We start from the raw sequence: 18,275 nt of genomic DNA, 5'->3' as shown, positions 1-18,275 counted from the left end.
ACTTAAGACAGATTTTGAACCCAGATTTATCTCAGCCCCAGGACGATGGTCTTATCCACTGTAGGCTGTACCAAAGCAATGTCTTAAGAAAGTGTAACAGTATGGTTCATTGGGAACACTGTATTTTGCCTGGAGTTCTCACTTAAATCTCTCAGGACACGTTAGTTTGAAACAAATTGTTTCAGCACACAAGATTATAAACTCCTTAAATCCATGGACCAAACAACAAATATCCTGGTATGCCCAACATCTATCAGTACACACAAGATAGTACATGCTTATTAATTTGTTATTACATAGGGTAATAAATTGATAAATAAAACATAGGTAAATATTTTCAAAAGAACCAAAAGATCTAACATTAACAATCTAATCTCTTCTCCAAATTTATTTGCCACTGTCTCAAAAGACTACAGGGTATTATTAGCCAAGTTACCTAAAACTACTATCACAGGTGGGAAAACAGCTGACAGAGGCAATCACAAACTTCTAAAACACTCTTAATAAAATTCCATGCCCATTTACATAGAGTATAGACATGTTTTGATGTGACAAAAACACAGCTATTAAGATCAAGTCCAACTGGGAAAAAATTACTACTATTTTGTTAAAATAGTAAATAAAAGTCAATCAAACATTCCCAATATTTCATCTTTGCTCTGAGAGCAGTGAGACATGTGAACGTGAGCAAATGAATTTATCTTTTGGCTCTTTGGTTTTCTCACCTGCCCAAAGAGAAAGGGACTGGATAACAGCACATCCTTGAAAATATGTGAATCTCTGACTGCTGAAGTAGTGTATTTGCTACAATGGTATGTTAGGTCAACTACCAGACTCATCTTCAAAGCTCCTTAGAAAAAAGCAATGCTTTCTTCTGCATCTCAAATTTATCCTGACTTATTCTGACACTTGTTTCCACATCAACAAGCGGAATGCGTCTCTAGGTGTGTTAATTCCTTTCTGGTATCGATGTCACTTAAGTGGAAGCAATATAGTTGACACCATGGAGTTTATATTGATTTTTATTTCTTTTAACTTAAGTAGTTCAAATAACATTGCTGCGTTCATACCTTTCAAATAATCTATTTAACTTCAAACATTCTTCAGGTACTTTGTATCTGAATATACATTTTTTTACATATGTATAAAGTCTTACTGAAACACAGCCACACTTACGTGTATTGTGTGTGGTTACTTTAGTACTCAAAGGGCAGACTTGAGTAGTTAAAACAGAGACTGTATGGTCTCCCGAACCTAAAGTATTTACTATGTAGCCTTTTGAAGAAAAAGGTTGGGACACCTGACTGAAAAGAAACCTGAGACAACTTCTAGAGTAGCAAGTCCAGTAAAAAGAGAATGCAAATCACACAGGTAATTTTAAATTTGTTAGGAGCCACATTTTTAAAAATTCCACTTATTTAAATCAAAAAGGAAACAAAAAATAGTTCTCCTATTTCTCCTCTTTCTGTCTTCAAAAAGACAGAAAATTTTTTTGTATCAAAAAAGTTTTTTGTATCAAAACTATTTACAAAGCTTTGGCTTGGGACATAATCCTCAGGTAGGTGGAAGTTTAATCACAAACTCAGTGTAGATTTTTAAGTTTTGTATAGACAGGCAGTATAGACAGGCAGTTTTGCATAGACAGGCAGTAAATAAAGAGATGTTCTGCTTCCTAGAAATGCCAACATGGGACAAAATTGATGACAATGCTCATCCTGCTTCCTCAAGATCACTCACACACAGTTGGTCTCTTTCCACCTACATTAGTGCCCCTCTCTTATTCAGGGAAGAAGCCAGTATCACAGAGTCATCTCACCAATGAGATGTATGTTTGTTTATTTTTTTCTCTTATTACAGAATCTACACTTTGGGTGTGGGCTAGAATGAAACCTCCAATGTCCATAAACACACACTAGGAGGTACCTTAATAGAGCAGTGGAAGACAGACTGGGATTAAAATTTGGGAAGCGTGGATTCTGATTATGCCACTAATTACCTCTGTGTCTTTGGCAAAACCAGTTCACTTGCCTAAAATAAGGGAGTCGGGAAAGGTCCACAATCCTGTAATCCTGTTCATCATGTATATGGGAAGTTGGCCCTGAGTAAAGCTGACATCCTGAAAACAAGACAGCCTCTCTCAATAAAATGGAATGTTTAATAAGATATCAAAAATATTTAGTTTTCTTCTCAGGGTTTTTTTTTTTTTTATTATTAAGATATAACTCACATGCAATACAATCCACCCTTTTATAATGTACAATTAAATGGCACAATGATCTGAGTATTTGTTTTCCCCTCAAATTCCCATGTTGAAATCCAGCCCTGTGATGACATTAGGAGGTAGGGGCTTTGGGAGGTGATTAGGTCATGAGGACAGAACTCTCATGAAAAGAATGAATGCCTTGACAAAACAAATTCTAAAGAGATCCTTTGCACCTTCCATCATATCATGAGGACACAGAAAGAAGTTGACAATCTGCCATGTGGAAGAAGACCTTTTTTCAACAGAACATAAGGAAGCTGGAAACTTGATCTTGGACTTCTGGCCCACAGAAACTGTGAGCAAAAAATCTCTGTTGCTTATAAGCCACCAAATCTGTGGTTACTGCAGCCTTAACTTAAAACAAGTAGTTTACAGTATATTCATAAGGTTGTGCGGTCATCACTACATAGTTCCAGAGTATCTTCAACATCCTGAAAGAAACAATATACCCAACAGCAGTCATTTGCTGTTCTCTCCTATGTCCCCCTCTGGGCAACCCTAATCTACTTTCTGTCTCTATAGATTTCCATGTTTTGTATAATTTATACAAACAAATTCATAAAAAATATGGCCTTTTTTGTCTGGCTTCTCTCACTTAGAATATTTCAAAAGTTGGGGTGCCTGGGTGGCTTAATCAGTTAAGCATCTGACTCTTGATTTCAGCTCAGGTCATGATCTCCGAGTTCATAAGTTAGAACCCGCATCAGGCTCTGTGCTGTGTTAAGTGTAGAGCCTGCTTGGGATTCTCTCTCTTCCTCTCTCCTTTGCTCTATCCTGCCTGGGTGTGCGCTCTCTGTCTCTCTCTCTCTCTCTCTCTCTCTCTCTCTCTCTCTCTCTCTCTCTCTCTTTCTCTCTCAAAATAAATAAATCATCTTTTAAAAACATTTAAAAAAGAATATTTCAAAAGTTTATCCCTGTTGGAGTATCAGTACTCCATTCCTTTTTATGGCTGAATAATACTCCACCAATAAAACTCCACATTTTGTTCACCCATTTATCAACTAATGGGTTGTTCCCACTTTTTGACTATTATGAATAATACGGCTATATACATTTCTGCACACATTACTTCTATTCGGGTCAGTGTGCTTTGCTGATTTTTCTGTTAGAAATTCTGCTTTTCAAAGACTCCTCTGGTCTTGAATACTTCACTGTTTTTGCTGGATAGAAGACTTTGACATTCTTTCTTCTATAAAGGCACCTCAGAGGTACTGTGATAAACAAAGCATTTACCCCATTCTTTGAGTCCAAAGTTTAGAAACTTTACATTTTGTACCTCTCCCCTCTGCACCTGTTCCCAGTCAACTTCCCCTCAGGCTCAGGGTTACCAGCATGGGGTTTCTACTTCTACAAAGACAGAAAGAGAAGGGAATTCTCCTCAGCTACAATTTTAAACTAAGGATTAATAGGTTAGTTCCTATACCTTCTATGGCCCTGCTATTCAATAAAAGTATAATGTGAGCCACATTATATATAATTAACATTTTTCTAGCACCTACATTAAAAGAAAAACAAACTGGCAAATTAATGTTTTGTTTAGCCCAATGTATTCATTTCAACATGTAATTCGTATAAGAACGACTAGAGGTATTTTATATGTTTTCTTTGTATTAGGTTTCCAACATCCCACGGCAAACATGGAAAGAAGGTGATGTGAAGGTGCAGGCAGAGATTTAAGTGATGCATCTATAAGACAAGGAATGCCAAGGACTGCTGCCAAAACCAGAAGGTGGGAAGAGTCAAGGAAGGATTCTTCCCTAGAACCTACAGAGTGAGTGTGGCCCTGCCAACATCTTGACTTCAGACTTCCAGCCTCAAGACCCATAAGAGAGTAAATTTCTATTGTTTTAAGCCACTTTGTGGTAATTTGTTTCAGCTGCCCTAGGAAAGAAACTACTACAGATTTGGGAACTGTTTGGACTACTCACACATCAAGTGCTCAATAGCTAACTGTGGCTGGCTTCAGCACAAATTTAAAAGCTTTAGAGGGGGTCGGTCTTCTGTGGCCTTTTTCCAAACCTTGCTGCAGAAAAGAGAACCCTGGACACACATCTCAATTCATATCTGAAGGGGTGAGCTATATCCCCTGGAATTATTTCTTTCCAAAACAAAATGATATGTTTTCTTCCTTAAGGGAAAGGATTCTGGATTACTCTAAGAAGACCAAACAACCTGACAATCCACTAGGGGTTTGCAAAATATCTTCCTCTATCTCTCTAAGCACATAAATCATACCTAATATATGTACATTATTGTTTACCAAAAAGATGAGTCATTATACTGTATTTGTAGCCTCAAGGGACATTTTTCTTTTATTTTCTGCTTTCCCAAGATTCTACCCATAGTGCTTCAAAATTAAAGAACAACATCTTTTCTGAATTCATTACATCATAAAACAGATAAAGAGCACAGGCCAGTATCACCTGGTAGTGGTTCACAGGCAGTGAAACAAGGCTAAGCAGAAAAATTTAATTATTTCAATACTCAGGACATCTCTTCAGCATAAAAAACCCTTACTTTGTATTAGCAGGTATTCAGTAAGGTGCTCTGAAAACTAGACTGAGTGAAAAGAGAGCATACATACCAGGGGGAAAAGTAGGCCACCAGGTTATGAATCACAAAGCTTAGATTCTAGCTTTGCCATCAATGCCAGGCATATAACCTTGAGCAGGTCACTTACCACTCAGATTCCCACACGTAAAATTGGGATAATGACAATTTCTGCCTTACCTGCCTCTCAAAGCATTAAGTGTGGTTCTCAAGCACTCAAAAGCATCAGAATCTTATAGATCGCTTGTTAAAACAAACACTGAGGGGCTCATTTCCACAAATTCTGATTCTGTAGGTCTGGGCTTGGGCCCAGGAATCTACATTTCTACTACATTACTAGGTGATGCTGATGCTGCTGGTACATGAGCTGCATTCGAGAAGTAGTGGTTCATAGTATTTTACAAGATGGTGAGCTCCATAGGACAAGGACTAGGTGTCATTAGATATCATACCATCACAGTTAACAGCCCAGGCTTTGGAGCTGGATAGACTCAAATTCAAATACTGCTTTGCTTCCTTAGTCAGGACATGTAACCCCTCATCTAGGAAATGGGTTATTGTCAGGTTAAATGGAATACTGCACTCAAGAACGTGATACTATATCTGGTACAGATATGCTCGATAAATTTTCACTCATTATTCTTGCAGTTGCCACCAGCCCCTAAGAGGCTTGCTAAACAGACTGTTCAGCAAATATTTCATAGTTAACAAGCAATAAACAGATTAAGGGTAGTATTAAAATAGTGTGGGGCAATATCCTCATCAAACTCTGTTTATCATATGAATGAAGTATCTGGTTGACATCAACAACAGGAGTTTAGGGGGAGAGAAGAATAGAAGGGTATGGCACAGCACACAGTCTTTACACCGGCACATTCCATCACAGTTCATTAGGGGCTTTTATGTGCACCTTTCTTGGTCTTAGTTGTTGTTGTTATTGTTATTGTTGTTCTGTAAAATTTTAGAAATCTTTCATCATTTTGAGCCATCAGATCCTTCTTTCTTTAGAAACCTCATCTCTTTGCAACTTGGTAATTTCTGGAGGCCCCATTACAAAAACCTTCCCAGCACTTTCCCAGGGCCAGTTCCCCAGATATATGGCTCCAACTGGCAACTGTTCTAGGTGCCTTCCCTCTAGGAGGTAGACTCTAAATGTTGTGGCTGCTGTACACGCAAATGGATGCCCACTGGTTTGTTGCTGCTGGTGATGATGTTAATAATGACATTAACAGCAACTAACACTTTGCCTAGGTAACTTAGATACCTTCCTAAGTGCCTTTAAACATACAGATTTAATCAATTTAGGTATTAATTTTTCATAGGTATTCTTCATTATTATTATTATAACCCCTATTTTAAAGATGAGGTCATGTTGCAAAAAGGTGAAGGAAGGGCAACAAATGAGCTATAAACTCTGCTATGCAATCTTCAACCACTGAAGAAGGCCAGACACCAGTGTGCTAAGAAGCTGATACTGGTATCATCATGGTCATTGTCATCATCATCATGACCACGAGGGCCAAGAGGACAGGGACTATGTTTCACTTAGAACTACATTCTTAGAGAACAGTGCGATGCTTCGCACTGGCAGATCCTCAAATGTGTGTTCAATCACTCAATGAACAGTAGCTCACAAGGAATGGTGCTAAGTATCAGACAATGTGTTAAGCACGAAGAACATATACATGATCTCAATCCTCATAAACTAAATGAGGTAAATATACTTATTCTGTCCATTTTATAGATGGCGGGGTCACCAAAGACTTAGGGAGATAGAATCACTAAATTACACAGCTTTTAAACAACAGACCTATCTATTTTATCTCAAAGCCCCATGCTCTTAACTACCAGCACTGTTGGGTCTCCAGGTCACATTTCTGACAAGGTTGGAGTTGCCAGAGGCTATCCTTTTACCTGCTATCCTCAAGCTCTAGGCTTAATTCCACATTTCTACAGAAAATTATTGCACAAGCTGATACGAAATGCATGGTTATATTTAGATTTTCAACTGTTTTTTCCCTTCTTCCTAATATGTTTCATTCAACAGAATTTCTTTCTTTCTTTTTTTCTTTTCTTTTGTTTTTGTAGATACATGTCCTAGACTCTATCAGTAAGAGAGTTTTATATAGTTAAGACATCCAGCTTGGCTGAGCATATCTAATGAAGCCATTAATGACTTTGCTTCCGGAGCGGTCTAAAATTGAATATTTCTACGAACTTTTGGGTTGTATGATGCTACTATATGTCCATGCCTATGGGGATATAAAGCTGTTGCCAGTTTCTCTATTTACCTCAACATCTTCATTACTCATTTTTATTATCCCACCATGAAATGCACTTAAATACTTAAAATGATATTCAAAAGGAGTTTTCCACTTGCTATTTATTATTTTCTGGGCATAGTTCTTCCCATTCCTTTCCTGAATTTTCATCACTAGAGTCACTGCTTTTTAATGTAGTTATTAGCTCTCTTCTTGGTAAATCTTTCTACTGCTTTGGCTTCATTTAATGGCCATGGTTAGAAGACAGCACAGAGGAAACAGGAAATCCATTCTTTGGCTTCAGTCAGCATGACTATAAATGCATTGGCAAACCAGATTCTTAGAAAAAGAAGCAATAAAATAAGAGGTCACTACAAGACTATGCTTTGCAGTAGCTATATGGAAACTGAGATTTACTCAATTGCTGTTTTTTTATCATCATTGAATACTTGTAGCTTTTGCAAAAGCAGAGGCAGTACTAGGTTTAATTTCTATCTAGAACTGTTAACTATTTGAATGTTGCCCATTATTCTGTTTATTCTGTAAAAAAAATATGAGAATATGAAGAACTCAAATTTTGTACCTGGCTGCACTGTGAGCATAAGCTCTGAAACTAACTTCAGTGTGCTCTCCATTCTGGTGAGACAATATGGGCATTATGAAGAAGGGAAGATGTTTTAGGGATGATCCTCAACTTTGTTGGAATGTTCTGATTATGTGGAAAGATTATGTTAACTGAGTTCAACATCAACAAATACTGGAAGTTCCTAATGTGTATTTGTGTTCTCCTACCGTGGAATAAGCTAAAACCATAGACAGTCTACTTTTGTCTTACTGATAAGACATTTCCTGAGCCTAACATCCCTTCTGAAGACCACTGAACATTCTCTCCAAGGACTCTGATTGCAGGTATTGGCAATTTTATTGTCATCGATTCAAGCGACATGAATGTGATTAAACTATTCAATCCAGGGCTCCTCCTTCCTCCACATTTTGTGAACACTTACCAATCCTAGAATAGGTCTCTCCTGAATTATACAGGACCTTTACTCCACTACCTATCTCCAGATGCAGCTATGACAACAGCATGGATTTTGTGAGCAAGTCAATAAAATGCTTGCATTTGGAACGGATGCACTTTCTCAAAAGGAGATAATTGCTGAAATTGCTAAACTGCACCACAGAGATGGGAACAAACTTAGCCTCCCTGGAACCAAGATCAACTGAGAATACAACAAACATGCATTTTTTTTTTCATGCATTCACACAGGGTATTGAAATGTCTTCACACCTCTTGCTGCACATGAACAAATAAATGGACCAGCCATTTTACTCTTTCCTTCAAACTCTGCCAACGTGAACAGAATCAGTAACACATGGTAAGGCACAGGACATATGTAAAATTGCATATTAGTTGAATAAAATTTGAAGCTTAGCTCTAATGCTCTCAGAATCTCTATGCTTCTCAAACCTTGTGTATAGCTAAAAACAAAAACTTTTGAGTTGAAAAGGACTTTAGGGACCACCTGTTTAACAGCCTCATTGTACAGAGGTGTAAAGTGAATCCCAGAGAGGCACATATGACCTGCCCAGCATCTGGCTAATAATGTAACTACTTAACAGTAAGAAGAATAAAAGAGATGGTTAATAGTGAAACTATCTGCTTCCAGGACCTAGATATTACTTAAGATGTATCTATATAAAGGCATATTATATTTACTCATATCAGTACTTGTACACATATACATATATGGATATATATCATAGTCAACACTTCAATAATCTGTCAAAGCTATGTTTCCTATCTGGTTTCTTCCCAATTATTTTTTTTTTAATTTTTTTTTAACATTTATTTATTTTTGAGACAGAGAGAGACAGAGCATGAACGGGGGAGGGTCAGAGAAAGAGAGACACAGAATCCGAAACAGGCTCCAGGCTCTGAGCGGTCAGCACAGAGCCTGATGAGGGGCTTGAACTCAAGGACGGGACCGTGAGATCATGACCTGAGCTGAAGTCGGACACTCAACCGACTGAGCCACCCAGGCGCCCCTCTTCCCAATTATTGACATGACCAATATTACCCTACTGCTCTATTAATTGGTGTGTTCATATTTTTGGTTTGGATTACCTCAAAAGCAGAGCCTGAGGGAAGGATTTGGGGAGGGGAGGAAACATTTATTTGGGAGATGATCCCAGGGAGCAGGAGAGAAGCAGGGAAAATTAGAAGAAACTACTGTGGGCATCTGGGATTCAGTCTTTCTGAGGACTTCTAAGAAACTGTGTAGAATGTGCCTAATAACTGTCCTTCCAAATGACAGGTGGCCACTGTATTTGTTACTGTTCCTCATACTTCATTGGTTAAGGAATGTACCAGAGGAAAGAGTTACCTATGTGTATGTTCATGCTCGCTTGCTCTCTCTCTCTCTCTCTCTCTCTCTCTCTTATTAATGGCCAGTATGCAGCATTCATTTATTTGAAATATATTTATTTACTCATTGAATGGCACTGTTCACTAGGCATTTTGAAGATGCTGGGGATATAGCAGTGGTCTAAAAACAAACAGAAATATCTGCCTTAATAAAGTTTCATTCTAGTGTGGAAAGACATTTAGTATAAAGACAAATAAAATATGCAGATATTCATACATGTATAAGAATTCTAGAAAAAAATAAAATAATAAGAGAGGTATAAAGTATTGGTGAAAGAAAATATTTTCCTTTATATTAATTTGTGTATTGTCATCAAGAAAGGCCTCACCAATTAAGTGACATTTAATAAGGTTAGAGGGAAAGTGACAGGGACATTTAGAGCATGAACATTCTTGGCAAAAGGAAGAGTTATTAGTACAGAGACCCCAACATGTAGTGTACTTGGCAAAGTGTATAATAACAAAGAAAAACCAAGTGGTTGAAATAAACTTTGCAAACGGGAGACCATTTGGTTGGTTTCATGCAGCCTTTTATTTTAAAAATTAATGTGAATGGGTTGGCAATATTAAAACATTAGGAGATTTATGCATAAAAGTCTTGAAGAACTAGAAGACCTAGCATGAAGGACTAGAGCCAGGCACTGGTTTGTAATTTAATAGGATATATTTTCTCTCATTTTCCACAATTACCAACATCTTCTATTACATGTAAGAGTCACTATCCCTTGAAGAATGTTTCACTCACATGTTCGCTTCCTTGTTCTTTCAGGTAGCAGAGTTTTGTGATCCCTAGTTTAAATTCATTAAGAGGCAGAATAATTAAAACCAATTTTGCAGGGACTAGATTTTCAGACTGCTGGCATCAGTAGTCCTTCCTTCCTTCTTATCTTAATTCCTTCCTTCCTTCCTCTCTCCAGTCCTTCCTACTTTAATTCCTTCCTGCCTTCCTACCTTAATTCCTTCCTTCCTTTCTTCCTAAGTAATCTCTACACACAACATGAGGCTTGAACTCACAACCCTGAGATCAAGAGTCACATGCTCTACTGAGCCAGGCAAGCACCCCTCTTCTTAAAAAAATTATTTTCAGAGACTAAGTGTAGCATTTAGCAAAAGAGGAGAACATTTCCACTGTACCATAAATTACTAATTATTAATTGCTAATTAAGTAATTACTAGTCCTCTCGAGGTATATCTCTTATAGAAGTCTGCTTATTCATTTGGATCTTCTTTCTTATGGAACAGACACATTTGAGATTTACTAATTATGGTAAACATAATAGGCATAAATATTTTCCTTGCCAAAAACTTACCATGAAAGCTGTAACTAAGTACAGAAAAGGAAAAGGATGAGAAGCTAAAGCAGTTAAAGAAATCTGTTCAAAATTCAGTGTCAAGTGCTATATAAATTAACGAAATCAAGACAAATAGCAAGAAAACAAAAACATTAATTAAAGCTTGACTTTACCTACATTGAAGGAGGCATATGGTAAGAGAATATTAATGCCATGTGAAACAGTTCACAAAAAAGGCTCACAAAAACAATCAATATACTGATGCCCTACAAAAAGTTAAGTGAAGAAAAAAGATACAGGTACACATCTTCAGTGAGAAGTCCAAGTTTTTCAAAACACAACTGAGGAGATTAATGTCTTCCTCGATTTTCAACTCTTTAATTTCTTGACATCTACTCAGCACAGTGGGTTAAATAAGCACATTGCTATAGTCAAATACTGCGACATCAATTCACTGCCTTCAGCTTTAAAGAATACATTCATCCCAGAGTCATTAGAAGTTAAAGCCAGAATGACTCAGTTGAGGCCTTTTTAGGAGGGTCAAAGTCCATAAAAAAGACTAGAGAAAAGCAACTGAGGCACAGAGCCTGATGTACTTTGCTGGGATGACATGATTTAGGCTCTGACCAGATGAGGAAGAGAAGTGATAAAGTTAAAACAGATGGCTAGATGGCAACATGTCCAAAATCAGGGAATGGTGAGGATGTTTGCAAAGGCAAGAGGTTCAGGATTTAAAGGCAGGGGATTACTTATGAGTGAAGGAGAGTTCGTGTTTAAAAAAACACAGTAAAAATGAAACCCCAAATTTCAAGAATACATTTGCAAGCATGAACTGGACAAATCAACAATATAGCTAAAATACTGTATGTTATAATAATCAAAACTATGGATTCTAGAGTTTGTCTGTTTGCGTCAGAAACTTAACAGTTTCACCACTTACTGGCTTGGTGACCTTGGGTAAGTTTCTTAACTTCTTGCCATTTCAGTAATAATAATAAAAATAGACATGCGAGTACAAATAAACAGTTATTACTTCTCAGTGGTCATGGTGGAATGAGATGAGCTAAAGTACAAGAGTTTAGCATAGTGTCTGGCATGGAGTAAGTGACCTATACATGTCAGTATTACTATTACTACATTTAATTATGTAACAGTTGCAATTAATCTGTTCTATCAAGCTTTCAGTCTATATAGCTATAGAACTCAGCTAATACAGCTTTAAGGGAGCAGTAATTGTGTCCTACTTGCTCCGGATTATATTCTCAGACACTAGAACAAAGCTGGGTCTTTGCAAGGTACTCAGTACCATTATTTGAATGAATTCGTGGATCTGAGTAATGGTGAACCAAAAGTCTTAAATGTAAATATATTCAGGTGTCCCTCTGAAAGGCCTGGAAAGATGCCCACCATGCCAACCTGAAAACTATCAGTGCATGTTGGACTTAGGTTCCATCAACATATGAATTATGTATGTCGGCTGGTAGGCTCATACCTTCCAGAAAATGGAGAAAGCAATAAATAGTATGTTTGAACTCTTTAAAGTCCTTGTCTACTAGTTGACCATGGGCATATGGGGAAAAAATCTCCTGTCTTCTTACTTTCCAGCTCCTGCTAACTATAGGTATATCGAAATGAAAAAGAGAGGACGAAAAAATGGAGTAATATTAACAAAGACACTGAAAGAGCTACCCAAATCAACTTCCATCTGCTGACATCAAAGGAGGTAAGGCTCTAGACTATGTTATCAGTTTTATTGCCCAATATCTCTGTGCAACTGAGCAGTGGGATGAGCAAAAATAACAACTTTCAAACTAAATAATGGCTCAAAGGACTCTAAAAGGACCAGATAGACAGGTGGAAACATCAGTGTCTAGCTCTGGATACTACACCATGGAAAGAGCCACTAAAAGACCATCAGGAAAGCAGATTCAACAGTGTCAGCAAATGCTAGTCATCGTAGCACGCACTCTTACAATTTTATCATGGCCATCGAAAGCGAAGGCCCCCTTTTGAATTAGTGTGAAATACAGTAGTGTTTTTAAATCAAAAAGTTTTTAAATGACACTCTACCTGCAAGGCACAACATGAATGATTGCAGTACCAGCAGTTCCCATGGCAACCTCATCTTCAGTTTCTGAGGTCAAAGGAGTTTCAAGTCCAGTATCAAATGAATAGAATCGCTGCTTCTTTTAAGTTTTGTTCAACCTTTAATCTGTGGGAAAGAAGAAACATCACAATGAGATTTGCAGATACTTCTTTTTGTGGTCTCTGCAAATTTGTCTTTATCTGAAAACAAATAAAATTCACTTGTGGAAAAGTACTATTAAAGAAAAGTATGTTAAATTATGGATATGAAACAAATAAGCTTCCTTTCCTTTTCTTCCAAATAATATTTGGACAGGGATGAGCTGACGTGTCCCTGTGGCTACTGAGTGAAAACAAGAATAGTTCTGATTAGATGTGAAACAATCCAAAGGCAGGGGAATGAACTATGTTTCTTTACAAGGTCCTATCTAGTCCCTTATTCTCCAGTCCCTGTTCTTCTTTATTTTCGAAATTAATAATATGCTAAAAAAGTCAGCATGAAGAGTTCAGCTGTCAGTGAACAAGAGAGGGTTAACACTGCTGGACCATGAGGAAAAATTCCCAAGGTTTGGAATGGAATTACATGTGGGAAAATTATAACTACTCTAACAATTTAAACATTTTTTTTCCTTATGTTCTATGTTTCATCTCTAAAATGCAGTAAAATGTGCAGCTCTTCTGCCTACCAAAAAAAAAATCCTACCAACTATGAGTAGCTGGAAATGAGGTTCTTTTGGAAAAATCCTGAACATGATTTACAAGAGTGATTCTTCCATTATCCAGGAATATTAAATCAGGATAACTCTGTAGTAAAGAAAGGCTCCTTGTTCTGTATTCCAAAGGCTACAAATTAAGTAAGTATGAGTGAAGCAGGCGGGCAAACATGGGCACTCTAGAGAACACAGCCAGGTCCTGTATGAAGCTGGAGGGTATTCCTTAGCTCAAGCTAATGGCTAACATATGGTGCACAGACCCAGGGTGGCAGGACCTTTTCAAAGAAAATTTGCAAATATTATTGTATTTTGAAAAATCTTCCAAGTTTTAATGTTTATATATTTTTGAAAGGTGTGGGAGAAGCAGAGAGAGAGACACATAAGAGAGAGAGAGAGAGAGAGAGAGAGAGAAAGAGAGAGAGAGAGAAGGGAGGGAGACAAAGAATCTGAAGCAGATTTCAGGCCTCGAGGTGTCAACACAGGGCCCAACACGGGGCTGGAACTCATGAACTTCGAGATCATGACGTGAGTCAAGGTTGGATGCTTAACCGACTGAACCACCCAGATACTTTGAGACTCTCCCACGTTTTAAATACTGGGAATTAGTTCAAAATATTTTTTTTAAACAGTGTGTGAACCAAACAAAGCCAAATCATTGTCAGGTGCCAAAGGTTTGCAACATGACCTTAGAAAACAGAACTCTCTACTGCACTTGCTCTCATCTACCCATCCCTTCTCCCTCTGTACTGCCATCCAGCCATGCAGTTGCATATATGGGGCACCCTCTGCTTGCCAAATACTAGGTGAGGCACTTGGACCTGCCAAAATGTGGACAAAAATTCTAGCATCAAGAATCTCTTCCTACTCCAATGAGGGCAGTTGTGCACATTTCAAAAAACTGCAATACAATATGCCATTGGGAAGGAAGGAGGAAACTTTCTGTCCTGGGAGACTTTATAAAAGAGAGGAGCTCCCACTGGGGTTTCAAAGATGAGCATGATGCTTTCTATCTATCGTTTAGTCAAATAAAGGAGAACGCTAGGAAACTGGGGGACTCAAAATCTCTTTACAAGCCTGGCTATAACTAGTTGCATGGTCCTGGGTATGCACCCCATCCTCCCTCCCTCTCAAGATTGTTTCAAGTGATATCTACTTAATAAGTGAGTGAAAACTATATAGTGCCATACAAATGATATTAACAATATGATAAATGTTATGATAAATGTTATGATAAATATGATAAATGATAAAACAATAGATATTATTGTAGCTCCAATATTTTTAATCTGATAATAACCTGGGGCTTCTCATCTCACTCTCAGTCATAAGGAAAACACCGTGAGTAAACACAGGCTCACATGAAAAAATGGACCAGCACAAGCTCGTTAATCAAGGGCTCTTAGAATTAATTTATACCACATGATAACTGAGAAACCTTTATGTTTACGAGAAAGCTAACAGAAAGTGAAGAACCATCATTAGAGAACTCAGCCTTCTTTTGTGCCCTTAAATAGCTAAGTTTCTGATAAAGCTAGACTTAATATGTTGTGAAGACAAAAGGGACTCTTCTGATCTGCTGACGTGGCTGAAAGCAGGCGGCATCTCTAATTGGATATGTTCAGATACTCTTCTGACATGCATGGTGATTAGGCCATTTTAGATAAACAGGATGTGCTGATCAATGAAAACTATTAATGTCTTAAGCAAATGATCAGGGTATTAATAATTAATTTTGTGAGGGAAATGTCATCTCAGACCTGGGGATTGATTTACAATGTTAAGCAGTTTCTTGAAGCAATTAAAATTAGCTTAGAAAATGTACCCAATTTCATGATAAAGATTTAATTCATGATATGATGCTATTTACAGTATGTGTTAAGAGCTGTAGATTTTTAAGGATGAAGGAATTCAGGAATCCTATTGGTATTTATTTACATTGAAGACAGTAAGGTTCACCTTTACCTAATCAGAAATAATGGGGTCATTGACAGTAATTTGTCTAGTGGGTAGTATTAGCCAGAGCACCACGTTTTCTGTATGGAGCTGAAGATTCATGAATCTCATGTGGGACTGTGGTACAGGATACAAAGTTTCATAATTCCAGGGTTTTTTTGCTAAAGCCAGAAAGAAAGCTGCAGGATGAGCCAAGAGTTATGGTGGTAATAGATCTCTCCTGCAGCTCAGAGTTCTCCCTGGTTTATCCTAAGGTGGCTATAGCAAAAGGTAGTATACTCAGCACTAACTTTGAGACCTTGCCCAAGAATTAGACTCGTAAATCCTACAGAGGAAGCCAAACAATGAAAGAGGACTCAGTTGCTTTCTCTGGCTGAGCCGGAAGGAGATTAACTGAGAATTCTCTGGTTATTTTTACACACTGCTAAACAGAGCAAAATGCCTCTAGCCTTCAACCCTTCAAACAATTCTGATACTCTTATACTAACAGTAATACCAAAGACCTCCCTGTAAAGTACTTAAGACAAAAGCAGGATTCAGTTCTCCCTTAAGAGTCCTGGTTTTCAAGAACCTACATGCAGGGTCTGATCATATAATTATTTGATTTAGCACTCTGCTAAATTAAAATTCTGCTGGTATCCAAGTAGCTCTAATTCAGCTCAACAAATAAGGAGATGTGTTTATTGTGAACAGAAATAGTACAAGGTGTTAGGTGTGCAGAGGTAATGGAAGTAAGGTCCTGTCCTCAAGGAGCTCACTGCTGGCTTGACAAGAGAAGGAACTAAACCAGTCATTATAATGCAGTTCAACACACATTATAAGTCTATTAGGTACAAAGTGTTAAGGATGCAAAAGAGTTATCATCTAACTGAATTGTGGGGCAGTGGGGCTAGGGCTTCAAGAAAGCTCTCCAAAGGGCCTCAACAGTTGAACTAAGTTTAAAGGATCAATAAGAGGGAGGAAGGAAATTCTAAACCAAGGGATAAGGAAAACACACAGGCATGAAGCTGCGAATTTAGAGTTCAAGTTACCACAATACAAGATAATGAAAGCAGCAAAGTCTGAAAAGTCAGTACTGTGCTTTAATCTTGGGCCTCCCATTCCCCAGCTAAGTGGCTCATTTGTAAAATAGTGGCAATAATACCTGTCTTCCAGGCTTACTGGAAGAATTAGTGAGAATTTATGCAAGGCACTGAGTTCAGGTTCTTGACACTTAGCTGCCATCCTTGTTAAAAACAGCCTAGCCCCGCCCAGCCCAGCCTAAGTCAGAGGCCTGATAACCAAACTGCTTGAATGTATACTAAAGAATTTGGACTTGAATCTGAAGGCTAAGAGGATGAGGAGAATGCCTTTAACAAGGAAAAGACCTATAAAAGGTTGATTTAGGAGTATGGGGATTTGCTTTAAATGCAATCCTCAGAAGTATAGAATATCTATTCTACCCCATTTGCTTTTTCTCTTCTGGTCAACAAATTAACTAACTCTCTAATTACTAAGTATACTTCCATTATATAATAAAAATGTCAAGTCCTCATGGCATCAAGACAGACTGGAAAAACACTGGATTTGGAATCAAACACATGGAATTCTTTCATTCTGGTTCATCTCAGTTACCAGATTGGGGAAAGCAATTTAATCTTTGAAAACATTTGTCTATAGATTGGGGATCGTGGCATGAACCCTATCTTTCTCACAAGTATGGTATACAGGTCAACTGACATATGTTTTGAAAGTGAATATTAGCTATTATTATTATTATTTAGGTGGAGGTTAAAATCTCCCCCACAAATGAAATTTAAACTTTATGAAGGTAGGGAATCATTGCTTTATTCATTGATATTTAACAGACACATGAAGAGGCGCCTGGGTGGCGCATTTGGCTAGGTGTCTGACTTCGGTTCAGGTCATGATCTCATGGTTCGTGAGTTCAGGCCCCCACATCAGGCTCTGTGCTGACAGCTCAGAGCCTGGAGCCTACTTTGGATTCTGTGTCTCCTTCTCCCTCTGTCCCTTCCCTGTTTTCACTGTATCTCTCTCTCTCTCTCTCAAAAAATAAACATTAAAAAAAATTAAAAAAAAAAAGAGACATATGGACAGTGCATGGCATAGACTAGGCAGTCAATAGTTGGTATGTAAATAAAAGAACATGTAACTAATATCCTTTGTGGACATCCCATGTGCTTTTACATTCTCTTCTTATTTTAGCCTTCATAAGGACCATGAAGATCAAGCATCACTATCTTCTAAAAAATTATAGCTTTGGCAATTAGATTGTGAGAGGCTGTGGAACTTGGCCAAGGCCAAATGTCTAGAAATCAATACAGCCAGTACTCAAATCTATGTCTTCATACTTAAAGTCCTATGGTTTTTTCTCCCAGTGACAAAAATGTAAATAAACTATGTGTCTTTTAAAGCATGACATAAAGTTCTGATAGTGATTCTTTTCTGACTCTGCTTTTCATTTTGTCCTTCTGCAGAAATGAAGTGAGATACGAGTAAGTAATAGTGCAGAATCTGTGTAACATTCATACAGTAAAGCTTCTGAGCTGAGATCTAGTTAGAAGGCTACATATCGCTAGAGTTAATTCACAAACTTCTTACAACAGCACAAATGTGAGTAAGTTCGTTTCCCTCCAAGTGTAAGAGCAACATGAACATTTGTTTTCTTACTAATTATTATTTAGAGGGCAGCCATTCTTAAGGCAGGAATTTTAAAAAGGATTATCCACA

At 37.7% G+C, this 18,275-nt stretch overlaps 1 protein-coding gene across 6 annotated transcripts in view; it reads right to left on the bottom strand.

Annotated features, from left to right (window-relative positions):
- CNTN4 (contactin 4) overlaps nt 1-18,275 on the bottom strand; it is an 893,176-nt gene that overhangs the window by 444,291 nt on the left and 430,610 nt on the right. For all 6 annotated transcript variants that reach the window (XM_042979430.1, XM_042979433.1, XM_042979434.1 and 3 more), the window contains one exon: nt 12,865-13,006. In XM_042979430.1, the coding sequence (XP_042835364.1) occupies nt 12,865-12,919 (55 nt within the window). In that variant the 5' untranslated portion in view covers nt 12,920-13,006. The remainder of the gene's footprint in view (nt 1-12,864; nt 13,007-18,275) is intronic.

The sequence above is a fragment of the Panthera tigris genome, chromosome A2 (genome assembly GCF_018350195.1).
Source record: "Panthera tigris isolate Pti1 chromosome A2, P.tigris_Pti1_mat1.1, whole genome shotgun sequence".
Classification (NCBI taxonomy): Eukaryota; Metazoa; Chordata; class Mammalia; order Carnivora; family Felidae; genus Panthera; species Panthera tigris.
The sequence above is the reverse complement of the archived record's forward strand: the minus strand, read 5'-3'. Positions and strand labels throughout refer to the sequence as shown.